The sequence below is a fragment of the Notamacropus eugenii genome, chromosome 5 (genome assembly GCF_028372415.1).
Source record: "Notamacropus eugenii isolate mMacEug1 chromosome 5, mMacEug1.pri_v2, whole genome shotgun sequence".
In the NCBI taxonomy this organism is placed as follows: Eukaryota; Metazoa; Chordata; class Mammalia; order Diprotodontia; family Macropodidae; genus Notamacropus; species Notamacropus eugenii.
Window position 1 is genome coordinate 193,850,883 of NC_092876.1, and position 24,626 is coordinate 193,875,508.

Genomic DNA, 24,626 nt, shown 5'->3' on the forward strand with positions numbered 1-24,626 from the left:
TTTTGTAGTTGTATTTTGATAAGTGCCTGGCTCTCAAGTCCCAGATATTTTTAATTATTTTTGAGTTAAAAATTAAATTTCTCTTCCATATGATTTTCTGAAGTACTATTTATTTTTTTAAAATTTATTTTCTAGAACTGTGAGCAAGTCACTTAACATCTTGACCTTCAGTTTCTTCAGCTGTAAAATGATTTGATATTAGGTAGTCTCTGGAGAACTCTACCAGCTCTATGAACCTATTAATTATTTCATTTGGTTTCTTGACTGATTTTTAGGAGTTTTCTAAGTAAGTTATCATGTTTACTGCAAACCATTATGTCATAACTTGAAAAAGTGTTAATTTTGTTTCCTCTTTTTCTATGTTTTAATTCTTTAATTTAAAACTTTTTGGTATAGCTGACCTTATAAGAATTGCCAAATACTAGTGGACAGATGGGTAACACACACCCCCCTTTTTAAAAAATTTCTGTCTGTCCTGGAAAGCTTATAGTGTTATTCCATTGTAAATAATGCGAGATTTTATTTTTAGAAATATGCTTTTTATAACTTTTAACATGGAAGTGCTATATTTTGTCTAAGACTTTTGTTTTTCTGTTGATGTCACATGCTTTTTTTTGTTATTTTTATGCTCATAGATTTGAAGTTGGAAGGGCTCTCGGGTGACATAGTCCAACTTCCCGATTTTGCAAATGAGGTTCTGAAAGTTTAAGTTACTTGGAAGAGATTACTATGCGAGTAGTAAGTTGCAGAATCAGGATTCAGATTCTTGGGACTTTCAAGTTCAGCCCACATTCCATTTTCTCCCACATTAATTGTGCTCATTGTTTTCCTATTGTTGAACCATCTTAACATCTTTGATGCGAATCCATTTTGGTCATAATTAATTTCTAGTTATATTTCTGTTCTTTACTAGGATTTTAATTTTATTTTTTTAAGTCAGTCTATTTTTTTGCATATAACTCTCAGAACTTTTTATTTTAAATTTTATATTCCACATTTTCTGTTTTCTTCCCCATCCCGTTGAGAAGGTGAGAATTATGATACCCGTTACTCAAATGAAGTCATGCATAACATATTTTCACATTAGCTATGTTCCAGGATGGAGGTAGAAGGGGAAGCAACGGAAACAGAGAAAGGAAAAAAAAATACATTTCAGTCTGCACTTTGAGTCCTTCAGTTGTCCATCTAAAGGTGGATAGCATTTTTCATTATGAGTCCCCTAGAATTGTTGGGGATCCTTGCATTGATCAGAATCAACTGTCTTTCATAGTTGATTATCTTCACAGTATTGCTATTACTGTGTACATTGTTTTCCTGGTTCTTCTCACTTCACTTTACATCAATTCACATAAATGTTCCTAGGTTTTCTGAAACCATTCCCTTCATCATTTCTTACAGCATAATAATATTTCATTATAATCCATATCAAAAGCTGTTTAGCCATTCCCCAATTTATGGGCATCCTCTTAGTTTCCAATTCTTTGCCACCAAAAAAGAGCTGCTATAAATATTTTTGTACATATGAGTCCTTTTCCTTTTTATTTAATCTCTTTTGGGTATAGACCTAGTAGCGGTGTTACTGGGTCAGAGGGTATGCATGGTTTTATAGCCGCTTGGGTGTATAGTTCCAAAATATTCTCCAAAATGGTTGTGCTAGTTCACAGCTCCACCAAATAGTGTATTAGTGTACTTATTTTCCCACATTTTTACTTAGAAATTTTCCTAATATTCATTAGGGATCTTAATCTGTTGTAACTAACTTTTCTAAAATTCTATTCATCTCCTTAACTTCATTCTTATTTATTTTATAGTTAGATTTAGGTAGTTCTGAGAGGGGTAAATTGAGGACTCTGACTAATATAGTTTTATTGTCTGTTTCCTCCTGTAACTCGTTTAAGTTTTCCTTCAAGAATTTGGATGCTATGCCATTTGGTGCATTTATGTTCAGCATTGATATTAATTTATTGTTTGTAGTTCTTTTAACAATATGTAGGTACCCTGATTATCTTTTTTTATTTTTTTTTATTATCTCTTTTAATCAGGTCTAGTTTTGCTTTTGTTTTAGATAAAACTTTATCTAATTTGCATATAAACTCTCAGAACTTTTTTCTTTAAAAAAATTTTAGTTCCAAATTTTCTGTTTCCCTCTCAATCCAGTTGAGAAGGCAAGAAATATGATACCCATTACATAAATGAAGTCATGCAAAACATTTCCACATTAGCTATTTTCTAGGATGGAAGTGGAAGGGAAGCAAGGAAAATGAAGAAAGGAAAAAAAAATATGCTTCAGTTTGCACTTTGAGTCCTTCAGTTGTCCATCTAAAGGTGGATAGCATTTTTCATCATGAGTCCTTCAGAGTTGTCTTGGAGTAAAATAAATTTCTGCACTCAGTTGTGTGTGTATGTATATTCTTCCTTCCTTGAAACAGTTCAAATGAGAGTGAGTTTCAGGTGTTACCCTCTTCCTTCCCCTATTTCCTCCTCCATTGTATAAGCTTTTCTTTGCACGCTCTTTTATGTGAGATATTTTTCTCCATCATCTCAACATAATAGACATATGCTCTTTGTCTAGGCTCCTTTTTATTGCCTTAATTATAATATCGTTCTTAGGGGTTACATGCATTTTCTTTGTATTTAGGAATATAAACAGTTTAACTTTGTTTAGTCCCTTATTATTTCTCATTCATCAAAACCTTTTTATATACTGCTCTTAATTCTTGTGTTTGAGTGTCAGAATTTCTATTTAGCTCTGGTCTTTTCATCAGGACTGCTTGTAAATTCTCTGTTTAATTAAATATCTATTTTTTTCACTTAGAGGATTATACTCAGGTTTTTTTGGTAAGCTATTTTTGATTGTAATCTTAGCTCCTTTGTCTTCTAGAATAGCACCAAGCCTTCTGTGGTAGCTGGTAAATTTCATGTGATTCTGACTGTGACTTTAGGATATTTGAATTATTTCTGGCTGCTTTTGTAGTATTTTTTTCCTTGATGTGGGAGCTCTGGAATTTGGCTATAATATTCCTCGGAGTTTTCATTTTAGGATTTCTTTCTGGAGGTGACTGGTAGATTCTTTCAGTTTCTTCTTTGTCCTCTGGTTCTGAGATAGCTGGTCAATTTTTCTGTATAATTTCTTGAAATATAATGTCTAGGCTCTTTTTTTTTTATTCATGGTTTTCAAGTAGACCAATAATTCTTAAATATTTCTCCTCCATCTATTTTCTAGGTCATTTGTTTTTCTTGTGAGATAGTTCACATTTTCTTCCATTTTTTCCCCAGTCTTTGAATTTTGTTTTATTGTTTCTTGGTTTCTCATGAAGTCATTAGCTTTCACTGCCCAATTTTAATTTTTAAGGAGTAATTTTCTTAATTATTTTTGTGCCTATTTTATAAAGCTGTTAATTTTCTTTTCATAATTTTCTTGCATTGTTCTCATTTCCCTTACCAGGTTTTCCACTGTTGCCCTTATTTGATTCCATTTTTTGGTTATTTTTAAAAAATATCTCTTTAGCTTTTCTAGGAATTCTTGTTTAGCTTGTGTTCAATCTGAATTTTTTCCTTGGAGGCTTTGCTTGTAGATGCTTTCAAATCATTCTCTTCTGGGTTTGTATGTTGAGCATCACTTTCACCAGGTTCTTTTTTTTGTTGTTGTTGCTGCTGTTCGCTCTTTCTTCCAGCCTGTTTCTTCACTTTGAACTTTGTGAGAGTTGGGCTTTGCTCACCTCTGGAGGGGAAGACTGGTTTGAACTTCAGTCTTTTATTTCCTTCTGCTTTCCCAATTTGGTTTGGAGTTGTGTAAGTTTTTGGTGCTTCCAACATGCTATAATTTGGAGAGAGGTTTGGTCATTGACTTTTTAGTCTGTGCTGTGATCCTTACCCAGGTAGGGCCTTCTTAACCATGACCTCTCCTCCCCACCCTGAAACTGCAACCTGGAACTGGATAATAGGCAACAGAGCTGCCAAATGGCACTTGATCCTGCTTCCAGTGCTAGTAAGTGGAGTAGTTTGTAGATGATCCTAGAGGTATGAGTCTACCACTGGAGTTTCTTGAAAAGGGCGATGATTGGTCAGATCTACGCTTTAGGAAAATCACTTTTGCATCTATGAGGAAGATAGATTGGAGTGGAGAGAAACTTGCATCAAGGAGTACAAATAGGAATTTGTCATACTAGTTCAAGTGAGAGAGAGTTGATGAAGATTTTAATTAGGGCAGTGGTTGTGTGAGAAGAGAAAAAAAGAAATATATGAAAGAGGTTGTGGAGAGAGAAATAACAAACTTTGGCAACTGATTGGATATGTGGCATGACTGAGACTGAGAAGTTGAGGATGCCACTGGAAATGTGAATTTGGGTGATTGGGAAAGGGTAGTTGTATTGTTGGCAGTATATGCAAGTTCAGAAGATGGATGAATTTTTGAAGAAAGATAGTGAATTCTGCTTTGGATTTGAGTTTGAGATGCTTGCAGGACATCTAGTATGACATGACTAATAGATAATAATGCTTTTATTTCTGAACTATGTATTTAGATTGGTAAATAGTTTTCAGGTGGTTTATTTTGCTGATCTATACAAAAATCTGGAAGCTACCAAAACCATTTTAATTTAATTTCTAATAGAATGTATTTGGTTAGTGTTTTTATTATGTGGCTATATACACATATGAATACATATTTATGCATTTTATTTTCTGCATAATGAATCTAAATCTGGATTCAATGTTTATTAAATTTTTTTTATGTTTTTATAGGAAAGATGATAAAGATTATGCTTTAAAACAAATAGAAGGAACTGGGATTTCTATGTCAGCATGCAGAGAAATAGCAGTAAGTAAATATCTTTTCATTGTTGTTATTATTGCTGTTATCATCAACAAACATTAATTGAGTGTCTGTTATATGTCATTCCTTTGTATTGCAATTCAGTTTTCTTGACACTAAATTTTTTTGTAGTATTGTAGTAGATTATGAAAACTAAAAATTTTGTTAAAAACAATTCTCATCAAATATAAGATATGTTAGTTTTATTGTAAATGTGGTCTTTGACTCCAGAAATAATTTATCTTTGCACTTATTTGGGAATAGCTCTTTCTTATGTAAATACTTGTGTCTTAGCTATATTGTGTGTTTGATTGTACAAGAAAATGAGATTATGGAACATAGTGGAAAGAGCACTAGACTTGATTTTAGGAGACAGATAATAAGGGTTTCCTGTCTCCTGCCTTGAATTGTTGTTGTATGTATTGTTGTTGAAGAGTTGTATGACTCTGGACAAGTTAATTAAACTTCTCTGAACTTCATTTTCCTCATATGTGAAATAAGATTAAGACTATTTGTAATGTCTACTTCACAGGCTTGTTGCAAGGATCAGCAAATGTAATATATCTGTAAAGTGCCATGAAAACCTTGATATCAAATTAAGAAGAATTTATTAAGCACCAAACTATGTGCAGACACTATGCTAAGTGCTAGGAATACAAAAAAGGCAAGAACACTCCCTACACTCGTGGAGCTCACCCTGTCAGCTATATCTATTAGTAGTTGTATATTAATTTGCTTAAGCAATAGAAAAATCCTTATTCTGGTGGAATTCATGGATGATTATTATTATATGAGCTTAAAACTAAAGTTTTATGAGCTTTAAACTAACATTCCAATACTTTGTTTTCATAGCTGCTGTTTATTTAATCATGTGTGCAAAGCAAAATATGTATTTTTTAGATCATATAGTTTTGAATGACATTTTTGTTTGTAATGGAATATTTATTTGGAATTTTTGTAAACACTTTATATAGCAACTTGCTTATCCATTTATTGCCAACTAAGATTTTTTTATTTTCTGTGTTCATATTTTAAAGATATTTTTCCAGATTTGTTTATTTAGATTATTTAAGTATTCAAAGATAAGCATTAGAATCTATACTTTTATTTACTTACCCTTTCTACTCACACTTAAAAGTAACATGAGTTTTAGGAATTTTACACTTTTCACAGACCTTGTAACAAACAACTGAATATGTGCAATCTTACTTTTGAAAGGGACTTCAGATACTGTCTAGTTCATGTTGCTGTACAAGGAACCTTTCCACAAAATCGCTAACGATTGATGTCATTTGATGTTATTATCTTGGGTTTGAATTTTTTCATGTATTATTAACTATGAAGAGCCCTAGGAAATTGTTACTTTTCAGGTATATACCATAGTGTACTGTGTATGTTTTAAGAATTAAATTTATAGAGACAGTATGGAACAATGGATAAGATATGGGGCTCTTATATTCACATAGTACTTGTGATGTCGACAGCTCTTGTTTTATAGGAATTTTTGAACAACTTTTTTCTATTGTCCGTTGATCAGAGATCAATTAGAAAATGAATTCCTAATTTAATTTTCATTTCTTAAATATGTTTTGTGAGTTGAATGTTTGAGTATTGAGAAGTCTTTTAATCATGTGACTTTGAATGGAATGGTACTTAAGCTAAAACTGTTTGGCAGCAATTTCAAAGTTTCTGAAGGCAGTTTCTGATAGTTTGTCTAATTGATACCTTTTGTAAAATTCTTTACCACATTGTCAACTTTTTTTGTATGTTATCTTTAGTCTAGCACAGTGGCTTATATGTGGTTGATCCTTCCATCTAGGCTGTATCTCTTCTGCTCTTTGTAGGTAAAATTTAAAAGATCATCTAAAATAGGTGCTTCTGCTTTCTTTCCTCCCACTCTCTTCTAAACTCTCCACAGTCTCTCATCATTCAGGCAAACCTCAACATTCAACCAAAATTGTTCTGTCTAGAAGTTACCAATGATTTTTAATTGGTAAATCCATAGGCCTTTTCTACTTCCGTTATACTTTCTCACTCTCTTCTTAATCTATTACAGTATAGTTTCTGACCATATCATTCCACTGAAAACTCTTTGTAAAGTTTCCAGTGTGATCTCTTATTTGCCAAACCAAATGTCCTTTTCTCAATCCTGACTCTCCTTGACCTCTCTGTAGCCTTTGACACTTTATTACCCTCTTCTCCTTGACACCCTCTCTCTGCGTTTTTGGGACCCTACTCATTCCTTATTCTCTTCCTACTTTGTCTGACCACACTTCCCCTTTCACCTTTACCAGATCAATCTGTTGCGAAAGGCTGCTAATTTCACCTTGTATTATCTTGTGAATATTCTCCCTTCTCTCCTCTAACAGCCACTGTTTTGATGCAGACCCTTATTACCTCATGTCTGGACTATTGCAATAATCTTCTGGTAGGTTGGCCTATCGCAAATCTCTACGCACTCCAATCCATCTTCCCTTAAGCCAACTAAGTGATTTTTTCTAAAGCTCAAGTCTAACCATGTAAACTCCCTCTCCCCCTCTGACATCAGTGGCTTCTTATTGCCTCCAGGATCAAATACAAAATACTCTGGTGTTCAAAACCCTCATAAATTATTCCTCTCCCACCTTTCCAGTCTTATTATACCTTACTATCCACCATGTACTCTTCAGTTCCGTGATAGTGGCCTCCTTTCTATTCTGGAATAAGATGCTCCATTTCTTGTCTCTTGCCTTTTTCTCTGCCTTTCTCCCATGCTTGGAATACTCTCCTTCCTCATCTCTGCCCCCCAGTTTCCCTGGCTTCTTTTAAGTGCTGACTAAAATCCTGTTTTCTACTGGAAGCCTTTCTTATTCTCTTAATTCTGCTGCCTTCCTTCTGTTGATTATTTCTGTTTATCCTGTATATAGCTTATTTGTACACATTTGTTGGTCTGTTCCCTGGTTAGACTGTGAGCCCCCTGAGGGCAGGGACAGTCTTTTGCTTCCTTTTGTATCCCCAGCACTTAGAGGAGGTGCTTCATATGTGACTAACAATAACTATTTATTGAATTGTATTAAATGATGATGTCAAATAGCCAGACATTGACACACTCTTTATTAGTATCAATGCCTTACACAAATAGCAAATGAATTATCAGACTGGTATCAAATGGATAAGATTGTCTGAAAGAGGAATATTTTAATCTTCAGGATAGAAAGGAAATTCTGTCAAATGATGCATTACTAGAGGACTTTTATTATGTTGACAAATTAGCTGGAAGCCATAGATGTGTAAGGTTTTTACGAAAGTTTTATTTGGTATCCAAAACAATACATTAATTTATAATTATTTTATTGTAATTTAATGTTTCATTGTGGGATGGAGGCCATCTTGGGATCTTGAAGACTCTGTTTATCAGAGATTATTAGATACTTCCTAAGTGGAAAGGGCCAAAGATTTCCAATGAAGGAAATTTGTCTGAGCATCAGTCTATCTAAGTCAGAGATTGTGTGTGTGTGTGTGTGTGTATGTGTGTGTGTGAGAGAGAGAGAGAGAGTAATAGTCTGCTTTGGCAATCTATTGAAGCTTATGAATGTCTCACAATATTTTTTGTAACAATTCATAATTGAAGGAAATGTTAATTGCAGTTGAAATTTAATGAAAATGATGATTAATTTTTTTTTATCCATGTTCCCTAACATCTGTCCAAGGGAGACCATTGTAATCCAAGTTGAGAAACCCTGATTTTAGTAGATGCTCATCACCATGACATTAACAACTAGGTGATGAAATGTTTTGGCACATCAGATCATGAAACTGTCACTCAAGGCAAGGAAAGAAAAGTTCCAAACCAGATTAAATATAATTTGAAAATATTTAACATACATACAGAAATACCATACAACATGGATAATGTTTATTTATGTTTTTTTAAGTCAGTATGTGATTTCAAGGATCTGTTTCTATTTGACATCACTGGTCTTCAATGGAGGAAGCATCCGCATTCTCACACTCCTGTTTTGGAACAATGCTTGAAGACTTTCTGCTGTGATATAGGACTAGTCAGTGTTTGTGTTCTACTGATGTAACCTTCAAAACTCAGGCCTGTTACCATGCTATTATGAGATATTGGAGTCGGACTTATTGAACAAATATCTAAAATATTCAGGAAAAATGGTAAATATATTTTGTAGTATATCCAATAAAAGAAATAAGGTCAGCGGAAATTATAATTTCATTCTTACACTAAAGTTTAAGCCTTTCCTAGTGTGAAACTTCATGCAGGAATTCAGTTTTAGGGGATGTTTTGAGTGAAAGAAGATAATTACATGAGATGGTAGAGAGATGGAAAATGGATTCTATTTTTATGATTTAGAATGTGGAATCACAATTGCACAAAGCTGTCATTGATTCATTTTGCATATAAAAATCCAAGGAAATAGACTGGTGAGGAAGAAAAAGAGAAAGATGCGTGAAATTTAGTAGCTAAGAGATGGTAAAATTGGAGAGAGAAGTGTTAGTCATGTCGGGATCTGAAACAGGAGCTGAGAAGTGAATCGCTGGTAAGGAATTGGAAGCACTAAGTATAGCTGCCTCTAGGAATCTTTCAGTGAAAGTGAAGGGTGAGAACTATAGGACAACTTGCAGAAACGATAGGCTCCCATGAAGATATTCTAAAAATGGGAGGTTGAGCCAGAGTACATTTATAGGTGACAGGAAGTTGCCAGTAAGGAGGTAAATTACCAGTAGTAGCACTGTGATTATGACTGTTGCTGCTGCTGCTGCTGCTGCTGCTACTACTACTATTACAAATCGTAATTAAAATCATAATAACTCAAAGCCCAATTCATCATCCTTGCCATCAGGGAGTAGGACAGCGACAAAGTAATGGAATGGCAACCACTGGTGTGCAGGGTGTGTGCCCCGAAACTGTTGTGGTAGCTGTGAAGGCTTGGGAGTAACCCTCAAATACTGAAAATATGAAATACATGAAAAACATGAGAATAAACACTCTGATACCTGAAGTGATTTTGAAAAAGAGATAATACTTAGTCATACTTAGACTGGAATTCAAAAAGATCTTTTTGAGTCTAAAGGTGTGAACCCAACTAGCAGAGGAATTATTCTGAAACAGAGTAATTAAAAAAAAAACAAAAAAACCCACCGGTATCACGAATGAACCCTTTCTCCTTAATTTGACCAAAAGCGAAAACTATTTTAGGACCTGTACACAACAGTATATGTGTCAGCTCTTGCCAAAAGTAAGAACTGGAAGAAGAGAGATGTAGCTATAAAGAAATACCCCTAAGGATTCAAACGTCACTATGATTTGAGAGATCCAAGATTACAATAATATTTAGCTGGTACATGCAGTAGAAAACTTGAATGCTATATTTCCTACTTAACAGCAACAACAACAAAAATATGAAAATGAATCCAGAAAACAACAGCACATCAGAAATTCTATATTCTCTTAATCAGCAACTGAAAGCTAGAATTTATAAATGAGAAACCCACTAACTTTTATGTATTGACAAGCAGCAGTTTTAAAATATCCTTGAGAGTTTAACCAAGAAATTGTACTTTGACTGAACCATTATCACAGTCCTGCAATCAATCACCTGGACTTTACACTGATCCATAAAAACTTAAGAGCAATTTTTTATTAGATATTGCCATACCAAATCTTTATACTATGCAAGCTACATGGAACAAAAAGTTTCAAAATATAACACTCAAGTAGAAGAGACCCCAATAATTTAGGAAGAGTATGAAGTGCATATCATCCTTGGTGTCCTCTCTAACTGTAGTTCTACTAAGGATCCTTTTAGTGAACTTAAAGACGATGATATTCTGTCCTAATGCTGAACTATTTTATCTTCTTGTACAGTAGTCCATAATCCATGAAATATAAAAGAATAATGGCAAGATAGCACCTTTTCTTGGAACCATTTCTATCTGTCCGAGATGAGAAGAATGAGGTGATGATGGTGAGGATGATGATGACAGTGACATTTGGTCTCAAAGGCTCCAGCACAACAAAAACATAAGTTGGATCAAATGAGAAAGGGAAAACTTGTATAATATTGATATGATGAACAATAGTATACTTAGGTCAGTAAAGGTAACTGACTGAAACTCAAATTTCTCCGCAAAACCGGAAGTCAGTGGGGCCAGGTAACATGTATAATTATTGGTTCACATGTTTTATACTGCTAAATAAATTACTGGCAGGTTTTTTTATTAGCTTCTTCTGAGATTTAAAACTTATCCTACCTTTATTAACAGAAGGCATCACATATCTATTAACAAAAGATGCATCAGTGACCCCTCTGAATACAGACAAATTAACATGTTTATATACTGTATGCCACGCTAAGCTTGTATCACTAAAAATATTTATAAAAACTTACAGGAAAACAATGTATAATGGATCAAAAAGATTATGCCAAAAAATCTCAGCTGTGTATTGTCAGTTTGATTATTATTGAACAAACTACTTGAAAGCACAGTAGTATTGTCTTCTGCTGATTGTCACAAAGTCTTTGACATTGTTCTACACTCATGGTTATTCATATACTGCAAATATATAAAATAGATCCAAAGTACCCTACCAACTCAGTAATGTTAAGAGTATTTAATGTAAAACATAGCATCTTTAAGGAAGTAAGTTTAAGTCCTCTATTGTTTTTCCAAGCCTTAATCTCTGATTTTTACTTCCCAATCAGAGAGGAAGTAGTACCAAAACATCCTGTTAATCACTTGATGTACATGGATTATTGCATGTATCAAGTAATATGACTACACTGAAAAGTCCACTAAATAGCTATTCTATGACATGGAAACTTTCTATAAAATTCTTTAATGTGTGCAAACAAAGAATAGACACTGAAAGCTTTGAACTTAAATCTTAAAGTCAAACAGAACCAAAGATAAAGAAGATACGTAGATTGATCATTTTCAGGCAAGATGCATTGAATATAGGACTATGCAGAGCAAAATGAAGCTAGATATCTTAAGAGAATGACTGATACCCTTATATTAATGGTAAGAGTACATTTAGTGTAATTAACACCTACATAATGTCAGTTTGTTAACAATTAGTTTTGTGAGAGTAAAATTGGCCACATTGGAGGATAATCCAATCAGAACCTTGTCCAATGGCTCCTTACTCTCAGACAATATCCTGTAGGTACTATGTTTTCACTGAGTCTCCAGAGAATGGACATATCCTAATATATATATATATAGCTGTCATTTTATCCATCTCTGCAATACTCCATGGGATGTTGTATTTAATTGTACAGTAGCAGGCTAAAAAATTTCCTAGGATAATTTAAGAACAAAAAAGGACTAGGTAAAGCAGATTTGTTTATTGAAACAGAGGGTTCTAAATAGCTATATACAATTAGGTAATTGCTACTAGAGACTACAAAAAAGTCATTCTTAATGAACTTGAACTTAATTACAGTGCAGACTTTGCAAAGATACGGTAGAAACTGCAATATATAAAAAGTTTGCAGAAACTTAGTACTCACCTAATACCTATGAAAACATTATCAAATGGCTAAAATTATATACTAGAGACTTTCTGATCTTCATAAACTAACATAATCTCCATACTACCTTAACATATCCTTGAGAAAAAACTGCTGAAGCATTGTCACAGAGAATATTATTGTCCATAATCACTTGAAAATAACATCAATCCACAAAGATTTAAGAACATTTTAAATAGCTGTTGCCATAATGATGCCTCATATGCTCCAAACTACATGTAATAAAAACGACTTTATGAGCATCCTAAGGAAGAAATTTTTTAAAAATGTGATAACGGGAAGAATTACCTGTTGTTGCAGTCATCTTTTCAGAGTTGTCTCGAAACTGCTACAGGAAATCAGCCTGCATCTCATTACTTTCATTCAGTTACAAAAATCACTTTGTCTACCTACATAATAGTTTACCAAATACTAAAGCTTTAATGAATGATGGCAAGATACCAACTTTTCCACTTAACTATCTAAACAATTTATCAGAGCTCTGTCAAAAGTAAAAGATGCTAAAAATAAATAAGAAGCATGAAAAATATGTGTATTATACATTTTTTTCTTCTTTAAGGTTTGCAGAGTGCTTTACATGCATGATTGCAGTTGCTCCTTACAACAAATCATAGGGTACTATTACCTGTACACAGTAAATGAGGAAGCAGTCTGAAACAGGGTAAATGACTTGCCAGGGATACATTGCTAGTAAGTGTCTGAAGTAGGATTTGAACTTTCTTCATGATGTGTTACACCTAATGCTCTATTAACTGTTGTGCTGGGATTATTTCCTAGTGTAAAAAAGAAACTGGGAAGCCTCTCTAGGCAAAGAAACCAGCCTTTATTAAGAGAAGCAAAGGTGGGATCCACAGTTTGCCCAGTACAGTTTGAGGCCCCACCTTTGTTTCTTTTACTATAGTTGGTTTCTTTTCCCAGAGAGGCTTCTCACTTTCTTTTTTACAGATTGGTGCCCACAGACAGGATGGACTAAGCCATAAATTGGACTCTGGCTCCTAGGATCCTTGGGTGAATGCTCCAGGGACTGTAGACCTGGCTCCTTCTCCAGAGGACCCTGGACCTGGACTCCTTTTTTTACCAATCCCTTTCTCTCTGCGTTCAGGCAAGTCTCCAACTTTAGGAGGATCCTGTTTTTCTTTTCTGTTTCTCTTGCTAAATTTTTCATGTAATCTCCCTCTGGTTTTCACTTAAAGAAAAAGTTAAAAAGTATTTGGAGAAAGATTTTGCAGGATCAGAAATAAGGCAATTGTAGTTTTTTTAAATTTTCTTTTTTTAGAAATTAAGACTAGGACATGTCAGTTATTCTTTAAAGGCCCTGCTGGTGTAAGTGTCTGTACCATTTTTAACTTATGCCTTTTCTTTTGGCTTGATCAACCAAAAAGAAACAGCTATAAAAAATAAATTTTCAAAAGAAAGTCTTCATAGAAGACAAGTCTCTTTTTCTTTCTCTTTTTCCAATGTTGGCCACATTGGTTGCAGAGATAAAGGACAGATAATAAATAATTTGAGACTAAAATTGTCATTCTAAAACTGTGATTTAAAAAGTTGTTGAGTATTTTGGTCTATAATGTACTTATTCCTTTTCTTTTGGCTTTCTAAAGGGAAAAGAAAATCTTAAAGGACAGAAACTAAGACATAAATCGATTAGAAACTAAGTTTGCAAAAAAAGGAAAATAATTTAATGTTTTACTTAGTTCTGTTTGTCTGCTTTATTTGACAGGTACCAGATTTTTAGATCTTAGATGAGAATTTAGATTCAGATTCCTGAGTAAATCCTGATGGGAAAGAGATCAGACTAGTCTGTATGAGACAGACATAGGGAGGTTAGCTTCAGTTTGTGTGGGGTACACCACACATAGGCAGTGAGGAGGGGTTAATCTCTAACCCAAGAAACAAGCTGCTAGGGCCCATACTTAACAAGGGTACCATAAGCTGCATGGACTTACCTCTGGTTACCAGCTAGTTAGGTCAGTTAAATAATCTTGTCACTGCAGCAAACAGGATTTAGATTAGGCATTTAGTTAGGGCTCTCTTTGTTATAGGTAAGAGGTGTAGCAAAGAGATGGGTTTAGCAGCCAGACACTAAACTGCATGAGTAATGTCACAGCTTCAAAGGCAGTCGCAATTCTACATAGAGAAGGTGACATAAAGGGGGAGATCCAAAGGATTGAGGAGCATTATAGAATTGCCTGGCTGCACTGCAGGTACTGTAGATAGGGACTCACTCAGTTTAGATAGATGACAACTTAGTGCATTATTTAATGGTTTTTTTTCTTAAAACAAAAAACCCCACAGGAGTCACCCTTGTTAATTGCACTGTGTGACAAATTCAGGCAGCCACCAGCTCAAGAACAAGCCAGAGCTGATCTGACAGAATTGCATTAGCAGCTAGGAATATCTAGGAAGGCTTAACAGGTCCTTGTTTGATTGCTTATACTGACAGTATGTAAATATTAAATCAGTGTGTTGTTCTGATCAGAATTCTTGTTAATACTTCTATTTAATTCCTTAACCAGTTACTTAAACCATAAATCAGCTAAAAGAAATAACTGGTGAATTTATTTTTCTCTTCTTAATTCTTTGTGATATCATACTTTGTAATTAAGAAACTTTGTAGGTTAGTTGTTGTTTAAGCCATAAATATGTTAGAAATAGTTATTTTTTTCTTAGAAGAATTTAGGTTAGTTTCTTAAGCTATAACCTGTTATTTTTTGTAAGGCAATCTAGGTTAAGTGACTTGCCCAGGGTCAGACAGCTAGTATGTATCAAAAGTGTCTGAGGCCTCATTTGAACTCAGGTTCTCTTGTCTCCAGCTATATACCAGCTATAAACCTTTTAAAAATAATTATTAACTTTTCTCTTATCTTCTCAGGTGCTTTGTGATTTCAGTAGTCAATTCTTTGTTCTATTGTGGTTGTAGAATATCTGAGGAAACTGAACCTTTTGTCTCTTTTGTTTGCCTGTTAGAGAACTGCTTAACCAGCTACTCAAGCCATAGGTTTAGTAGTAGAGACAATTAGTAGTTTTTTTCTCAAGTAGTAAGTGAATTTTCTGCTCAAGACGTTGATTATTGATCTTTTTCCTTTCAATTTGACCATGTGTATCCTGGTAATAACCCTTTTCTTGACTACCCAGGTCCTCCCCCATCTTCCTACTAATAATCCTCATGTTCCAGTATCTCTTGCCTTTTCATCCCTCAAGTTATCCAGAAACACCTGAGCTGCAAGTCACCTGTCCAGAGTTACCTGAGCTGCAGTCATCCATAGATTGTTCCAGAAGAAAACTTTCTGTAATTTTGCACCTTGGTAGGGTAGAGGATTACCCTCTATAGAACTAAATGCAATGCTCACCCTGTAATTGATCCAATTCCCAGTGAATTGAAAAAATGATCTAAGAGGGAAATTACAAGGAAAAAGATCAATAATCATTGCCTTTAGTGCTTTGCTCTGTGTTGCCTTGCTAATCTTATATCAGCTATAATCATTAGGTTAAGAAATAACTGTATGATTTATGATAAAAAACATAGTCCTGGGTAAAAAAGCTGTATATAACCAAACTCTGATACTATCTCCAAGAAAATTCCTGTTAGTTAACCTTAGAAATGTAACTGAATCATTATAAAGTATGTACATTAATTATGTGACCATAATAATCATACCTATATATTAATCTTCATGTTAAAATGATAAAGTAAGAAAGTCCTGTAAAGGGCTAATTGAGGTATTGTGGAAAATATGAACTTAGGACATAGTGACCTGCAAAATGCAATCTTGCATGAATCAGCTTCTAAAGGACTTTGTTGCATTGTACATGAATCAGGAGACCTATAAATAATTCTGAATTCAGTATCTCAGTGTTTCAATCTGTACTGGGCAAATTATAGACCCCACCTTTGTTTCTATCTCTCTCTCTCTCTCTCTTTTTTTTTAAAATTTATTTATTTATTTTTAGTTTTCAACATTCATTTCCACAAGATTTTGAGTTCGAAATTTTCTCCCCATCTCTCTCTCCTGTATCCCAAAATGCCATGCATTCTGATTACCTCTTCCCCCAATTTGCCCTCCCTTCTATCACGCCCCTCCCTTCCCTCATCCCCATCTTCTCTCTTTTCTTGTAGGGCAAGATAGATTTCTATACCCCATTACCTGTATTTCTTACTTCCCAGTTGCGTGCAAAAACAGTTCTCAACATTCATTCCTAAAACTTTGAGTTCCAACTTCTCTCCCTTCCTCCCCACCCATCCCCACGGAGAAGGCAAACATTCAGTATAGGCTATATATGTGTAATTTTGCTAAAGACTTCCATTAAAGTCATGTTGTGAAAGACTATGTTTCCCTCCATCCTATCCTGCCCCCCATTTATTCTATTCTCTCTTTTGACCTTATCCCTCCCCTAAAGAGTTTACTTCTAATTACTCCCTCCTCTCATTTGCCCTCCCTTCTATCATCCCACCCATATACACACCCCAGTTTTCCCTTTCTCCCCTACTTTCCTGCAGTGTAAGATAGATTTTCATGCCAAATTCAGTGTGCCTGTTATTCCCTCCATAAACTAAATGTGACAAGAGTAAGCTTCACTTTTTCCCTCTCACCTCCCCCCTTTTCCCCTCCGTTGAAGAAGCTTTTTCTTGCCTTTTTTATGAGAGATAATTTGCCCCATTCCATTTTTTCCTTTCTCCTCCCAATATATTCCTCTCTCACCCCTTAATTGTATTTTTTTTAGATACCATCCCTTCCTATTCAACTCACCCTGTGCCCTCTGTGTGTGTGTGTGTGTATAATCCCACCAACTACACAAATACTGAGAAAAGTTTCAAGAGTTATAAATATTATCTTTCCATGTAGGAATGTAAAGAGTTCAACTTTAGTAAGTCCCTTATGATTTCTCTTTCCTGTTTACCTTTTCATGCTTCTCTTGATTCTTGTGTGTGAGTGTCAGATTTTCTTTTCAGCTCTAGTGTTTTCATCAAGAGTGTTTGAAAGTCCTCTATTTCATTGAATTACCATTTTTTCCCCCTGAAGTATTATGCTCAGGTTTGCTGGGTAGGATATTCTTGGTTTTAATCCTAGTTCCTTTGACTTCTGAATATCACGTTCCGAGCCCTTCCATTCCTTAATGTAGAAGCTGCTAGATCTTGTATTATCCTGATTGTATTTCCTCAATACTCGAATTGTTTCTTTCTGGCTGCTTGCAATATTTTCTCCTTGACCTGGGAACTCTGGAATTTGGCTACAATATTCCTAGGAGTTTTTCTTTTCAGATCTCTTTTAGGAGGTGATTGGTGGATTCTTTCAATATATATTTTACCCTCTGGTTCTAGAATATCAGGGCAGTTTTCCTTGATAATTTCGTGAAAGATGATGTCTAGGCTCTTTTTTTGATCATGGCTTTCAGGTTGTCCCATCATTTTTAAATTGTCTCTCCTGGATCTATTTTCCAAGTCAGTTGTTTTTCCAGTGAGATTTTTCACATTATCTTCCATTTTTTCATTCTTTTGGTTTTGTTTTGTGATTTCTTGGTTTCTCATAAAGTCATTAGTTTCCATCTGCTTCATTCTAATTTTTAAAAAACTATTTTCTTCAGTGAGCTTTTGAACCTCCTTTTCCATTTGGCAAAGTCTGCTTTTTTAAAGCATTCTTCCCCTTGTTGGCTTTTTGGACCTCTTTTGCCATTTGAGTTAGTCTATTTCTAAAGGTGTTATTTTCTTCAGCATTTTTTTTGGTCTCCTTTAGCAAGCTGTTGACTCACTTTTCATGATTTTCTTACATCACTCTAATTTCTTTTCCCAATTTTTCCTCCACTTTCTCCTACTTGATTTTCAAAATCCTTTTTGAACTCTTCCATGGCCTGAGACCATTGCATACTTATTTTGGAGGTTTTGGATGGAGAAGCCTTGACTTTGTTGTCTTCCTCTGATGGTATGCATTGTTCTTCTTCATCCAAAAGGATAGAAGAAAATACCGATTCACCAAGAAAGTAACCTTCTATATTCTTATTTCTTTTCCCTTTTTTGGGCATTTCCCCAACCAGTTACTTGACTTTTGAGTCCTTTGTCAAGAGGAGGGTATACTCTGGGGACCTGTAAGTTCTCAGTTCCTCCCAGGTGGCACAATCAAGGGAGCAACCACAAGCTTTTTTGCCCAGGATCTGCTAATAGGATTCCCTTTCCAGAGGCTCTACCAACTCCACCAACAAGTGTTCCTCCTCACCCCAGAAACTCCACTCAAGACTGAGATCCAGATCAGCCACTTGATTTCCCCAGGGTCTTTAGCTTGAGGGCTCCAAAAGTGGACACTGCTGCTGCCCCCACCACCAGGGGCTGGGGCTAGAGAAGGACCCTGGGCTAGGGAAGGACCCTGTTCCCTTCTCACTCTCATGAAAGGGCTTTGTCACTGACCTTTGAAGCTGTCTCTGGCATTTGTGGGTTGAGGAATCTGGGAACTGCAGCTGCTGCCCGGGATTCTGTGCCCCATCTTGCTCCAATGCTGTCCCTGCAGCACGTGGTGGCACTCTGTTCTGAGCCCAATGTGATAGACCTTTCCTGTTAGCCTTCCAGGTTGCCTTGGGCTGGAAATCTCTTTCATTCTGTCATTTTGTGGCTTCTACTGCTCTAGAGTTTGTTAAGAGTCATTTTTTGGGGGGCGGAGCCAAGATGGTGGAGTAGAAACACACACATATGCTAGCTCCGAACCCACAGCCCATAAAATATCTGTAAAAAAGAACTGCCAATAAATTCTGGAGCAGCAGAAGCCATAGAACAGTGGAGCGGACGAGATTTCTGTTCCAGAGAGCCTGAAAACCTCTCGCAAAAGGTTCTTCGCACTGCGGATGCGGATCAGAGCCCAGCCCTGCGTTGGCCGCCCAGCGACGAGAGGAGCAGATCCGTGCAGGCTTCAGGGACAGAATCTCCAGCAGCTGTGAGGGTCCCTCCACCCACAGGTGACAAGGGTCGGTGAGAGGGTGTCTTTGGGGGGTCGAGAGGGGAGTGGGGTGCCCCCATAACTCAGGCCCCCTTGGGATGCAGCAACGGAGGTGGAAGCAGACAGGGGCTCCCCAAGCAGGCAGAAGCCTGGATCCATTGTTGAAGGTCTCTGCATAAACCCCCTGAGGGAACTGAGCCTGTGAGGCAGCCCTGCCCCCACCTGAGCTTGATCTCACACTGAATAGCAGCCCCGCCCCCACTGAAGCCCTGAGGCTGGGAAGCAGGATTTGATTCTCAGACCCCAAGTGCTGGCTGGGAGGATCTGGAGGGAAGGTGGGTGTGGAGAGGACACTCAGAAGTCAAGTCACTGGCTGGGAAAATGCCCAGAAAAGGGGAAAAAAATAAGACCACAGAAGGTTACTTTCTTGGTGAAAAGATATCTCCTCCCTTCCTTTCTGATGAGGAAGAACAATGCTTACCATCAGGGAAAGACACAGCAGTCAAGGCTTCTGTATCCCAGCCCACCCAATGGGCTCAGGCCATGGAAGAGAAACCAAGAAATCACAAAACAAAACCAAAAGAATGGAAAAATGGAAGATAATGTGAAATATCTCATTGGAAAAACAACTGACCTGGAAAAGAGATCCAGGAGAGACAATTTAAAAATTATGGGACTACCTGAAAGCCATGATCAAAAGAAGAGCCTAGACATCATCTTTCATGAAATTATCAAGGAAAACTGCCCTGAGATTCTAGAACCAGAGGGCAAAATAAATATTCAAGGAATCCACAGAACACTGTCTGAAAGAGATCCAAAAAGAGAAACTCCTAGGAACATTGTGGCCAAATTCCAGAGTTCCCAGGTCAAGGAGAAAATATTGCAAGCAGCTAGGAAGAAACAATTCAAGTATTGTGGAAATACAATCAGGATAATACAGGATCTAGCAGCTTCTACATTAAGGGATTGAAGGGCTTGGAGTAGGATATTCCAGAAGTCAAAGGAACTAGGACTAAAACCAAGAATCACCTACCCAGCAAAACTGAGTATAATACTTCAGGGGAAAAATTGGTCTTTCAATGAAATAGAGGACTTTCAAGCATTCTTGATGAAAAGACCAGAGCTGAAAAGAAAATTTGACTTTCAAACACAAGAATGAAAAGAAGCATGCAAAGGTAAACAGCAAAGAGAAGTCATAAGGGACTTACTAAAGTTGAACTGTTTACATTCCTACATGGAAAGACAATATTTGTAGCTCTTGAAACTATTCACTATCTGGGTACTGAATGGGATTACACACACACACATGCACATGTACACACACATAGAGACAGAGTGTGCAGAGTGAATTGAAGAGGATGGTATCATACCTTAAAAAAAATGAAATCAAGCAGTGAGAGAGAAATATATGGGAGGAGAAAGGGAGAAATGGAATGGGGCAAATTATCTCTCATAAAAGAAGCAAGCAAAAGACTTTTTTAGTTTAGGGAAAAAGAGGGGAGGTGCAAGAAAAACATGAAATTTACTCTCATCACATTCCACTAAAGGAAGGAATAAAATGCACACTCATTTTGGTATGAAAACCTATCTTACAATACAGGAAAGTGGGGGATAAGGGGATAAACAGGGTGGGAGGATGATGGAAGGGAGGTCATGGGGAGGAGGAAGCAATTTGAGGATGACACTCATGGGGAGGGACAGGTTCAAAAGAGAGAATAGAAGTAATTGGGGGCAGGATAGGATAAAGGGAAATATAGTTAGTCTTATACAACATGACTATCATGGAAGTCATTTGCAAAACTACACAGATTTGGCCTATGTTGAATTACTTGCCTTCCAAAGGGAGGGAGTGGGGAGGGAGGGAGGAAAAGAAGTTGGAACTCAAAGTTTTAGGAACGACTGTCAAGTACTGTTCTTGCCACTAGGAAAGAAGAAATACAGGTAAAGGGGTATAGAAAATTATTTGGCCCTACAGGACAGAGGAGAGGATGGAGACAAGGGCAGAGAGGGATGATAGAGGAGAGAGCAGATTGGTGATGGGGGCAATTGGAATGCTTGGTGTTTTGGGGTGGGGGGAGGGGACAAGGGGGGAGAAAATTTGGAATCCAGAATTCTGTGAAAATGAATGTTAAAAGTTCAATAAAAAAAAAAAACCAAAAAAACCACGAAGAGTCATTTTTTACAGGTACTTTATGGGCTGTTGGGGGAGAGCTTCTACAGGTCTGTCCCTCTACTCCACCATCTTGACTCTACCCCCATTTCTCTTAATAAAAATTGGTTTCTTTGCCCAGAGAGGCTTCCTAGTTTCTTCTTAACATCAAAATAATTGAGAAGGGATAATGTCAAGGGCAAAAGTAGAAATTAGTTTTGACCTGGAAAGAGGCCACTTTTTCCTCAGAGACTGGAGCAAGAGAGGATAAGGTGTGTAAACATGTGTAGGCATTCTAAGTTGTGGAGTGGAGGAGAACAAGACACACATAACGAATGACCATGATTTCCTCACTAAAATCAGAGTTGAAGTTTTCAGTGCCTGAGAGGCTTGAAGAAAAGTTTGGCTCATCAGGTGGGGGATGAGGGAAGTAGTGAAATTAGAAACAGAGCAAGAGTCTTTGTCTAAATTTTCTACTTTGTGCCCCATTGATCAAGGAATGGGGGCCTCAGTGAAAAGTAATGAGGTTTTATGAGAAAATAGATACTTAGGGAGAGATTATTAGCTAAGAATGAGCAGAATGTGCAGAATCAAGAGGACATTGAATATGGTAATAGCAATATTATTTTAAGAGCAACTTTTTGCAGATAAGTCATTTTGACTGTCAGAGATACTCACATTAACTACAAAGGAAGTTGGGAGGAAGATGCTATCTGCATCCAGAGAAATAACTGATAAATGGAAATATGTGTAGAATGATTTTACATATAATATACATATTTGTGTCCAATGGTAGGTAGCCCTCTCTAGGGTGGGGGAAGGAAGGGAAAAAAATTTATGTGATAACTTTAATGTTTAAGAGGAATAGCAAGTTATATAAAATGATTTGTAGTTTCATGTGCAACCATCTTATACTGTGTTATAGAAATGCTTGTTTTTTTTACATAAATTAAAACAAAGTGAATAAAAAATTTTTACAAGATTAATAAAAAAGATAATATTGCTGCCATTTGACTCTTTATAGAGAGTTGTGTATTTTGAGTCAGAAAATGAGTTTCAATTTTAGCTTTATTAGTTGCTCACTCTGATCTTAGGCAAGTCATTTTACCTTTTTTGTCTTCACTTTCCTTATCCATTAATATGAGGGATTTGACCTGTGTGATCTCTAAACAGTCCTTTTTTATGCCTAACATCTTATGATCCTGTGATCACTGTGACAGCAGGTAACAGTCAATGCAGGCAGGAGCAATCTGTGCTGAAGAACTGCTTTTAATGGCAAATCTTCATGGAGAAAGTCACGAGTCCCTGGGTCTTGTATTCTGTAACTTTTACATCACCCACTCTTCCCCCTGTATCCTTTCCCTTATCTGTTCCCAGGTAATACCCCTTAGAGCAAGTACTTTAAAAGGAAGCAGGAGGAGGAGAAAGAGAAGGAGAAGAAAGAAGAAATAATCTGCAAAACCAGTCAGAACATTGGGGAGAAATTTGTTATTAAATTGAATTTTCCTCACTCACAGACCCCTAATCTTTGTAGATGAGCGGAGGGAAGGATATTCTCATATTTCTTCTAGTTATTTTATGTTTATTGATTTTTAGCTATGAATATAGCTATGAAATATAGATCAATAGACAGATATAGGTATCCCATCCCACTCCATGCCCTGGCTCTGCTTATTTCACTTTACATCATGTCAGTCTTTTGTGCTTCTTTATAGTCATCATTTTTGTTTTTTCTTACTATTAAGCTCTTCCGTAGGTGTGGATCATTGAGATGAGATTTTTGTAAAAAAACATTTTACCTTGAGCATACCTTTTATGTTAAAAAAAATCAAAAACTCTGTTTAAAAAGTATATTTTATTACCTACCACAAAGACCTATAATATATAAACATCAAATATGTAGGCAACTGAGTACCATGATGGATAGATCACTAGACTTGGAGTTAGAAAGACCTGAGTTCAAATCTAGCCCCAGACACTTGATAGCTGTATAACCCTGAGTAAGTCACTTAACCTCTTTCTGCCTCGGTTTCTTCATTTGTAAAATGGGGATAATAATAGGACCTGCTTCCTAGGGTTATTGTGAGGATAAAAATGATAGAGTAGTTGTACAGTACTTTGCAGACCTTAAAGCGCTATATAATTGATAAATGTGATGTAAGCTCTTAGCATGATGCCTGGCACATTGTAGGCACTTAATGCTTGTTCTCTTCCCTCTCTCCTCCATCACAGGGACAGTTCCACCATATATATGTCATATATTCCATCGTATATTTGAATAGTCTTTCCCTAAATCTGCTTCATTTCCTGATGCTTTCTTTACTATTTTTTATCAGTCTATTGATATTTCTTTAAATCTTTCCTCTCCACATATTCTTTCTGTTCTTTACAGTTGTTATTTCTCTTGTTTCTCATTGTTTAATGATATATAACCATTTAGACCTTCCTGAGGTAAATGGTTTAAGATATTGGCATGAAGCTAATTTTTATTAGACTATTCTCCAGCTTTCCCTGCACTTTTTTGTCATGTTATTAATGAAAATGAATAAACAACTGCAGTATTCCTTTATTTTTCTGTTAATGCTCAATTGGAGAAGCCAACATTGATATTAGAACAAAAGTAGTTTGTGATATTTAAGAGATTTAATTGCTTATTTCTTGTAAGAGGAAGCCACTCAAACTCTTTGCTGAGTCTTCCAAGTGGCTTTCCAGTGTTCCAAACAATAGCACATTACAACACTATTTTGTTAACTGAAAATTTGGTCCACATTGGTGGAACATTGATCTAGAAAGGTAATAAAGCCCCCAAGTCTTATTCTGTTGTCATAGCTTGTTTATCACTTGGCTAGTAGATAGGGTTTGGAGCAGGAAGGGATGTCCCTTAGTGGCTTTTTAGTCTAGTTCCCCTTTTTTTCCCCAGATAATCTGAGATCCAAAGAGGTAGCTTAGAGTATAATTAGGAATATTTTTTATTTTCCTATGGTCATTTAAAATGATTGAATAGTGAGGAGTGGTCATGGGAGGCTAGACATTTTCTTTGGTCCCTGCCAACTCCAAAACAAAACAAAAACCCAGAGTGGTATTATTCACCAGAGCTAGAGCAATTACATTTGTAGGAAAAGAATTTGTAGGACAAGAAAGCAAGAATTCTGCCAAGACAACAGCCTCATGAATTATCTCTGGAATGGAAAATGCTAATCAGGATC

The 24,626-nt window shown here is 36.1% G+C and overlaps 1 protein-coding gene across 4 annotated transcripts in view; it reads left to right on the forward strand.

Annotated features, from left to right (window-relative positions):
• Window positions 1-24,626, forward strand: part of CDK8 (cyclin dependent kinase 8) — a 148,826-nt gene that overhangs the window by 57,848 nt on the left and 66,352 nt on the right. For all 4 annotated transcript variants that reach the window (XM_072611765.1, XM_072611767.1, XM_072611768.1 and 1 more), the window contains exon 2: window positions 4,744-4,819. In XM_072611765.1, coding sequence (XP_072467866.1) covers window positions 4,744-4,819 — 76 coding nt within the window. The remainder of the gene's footprint in view (window positions 1-4,743; window positions 4,820-24,626) is intronic.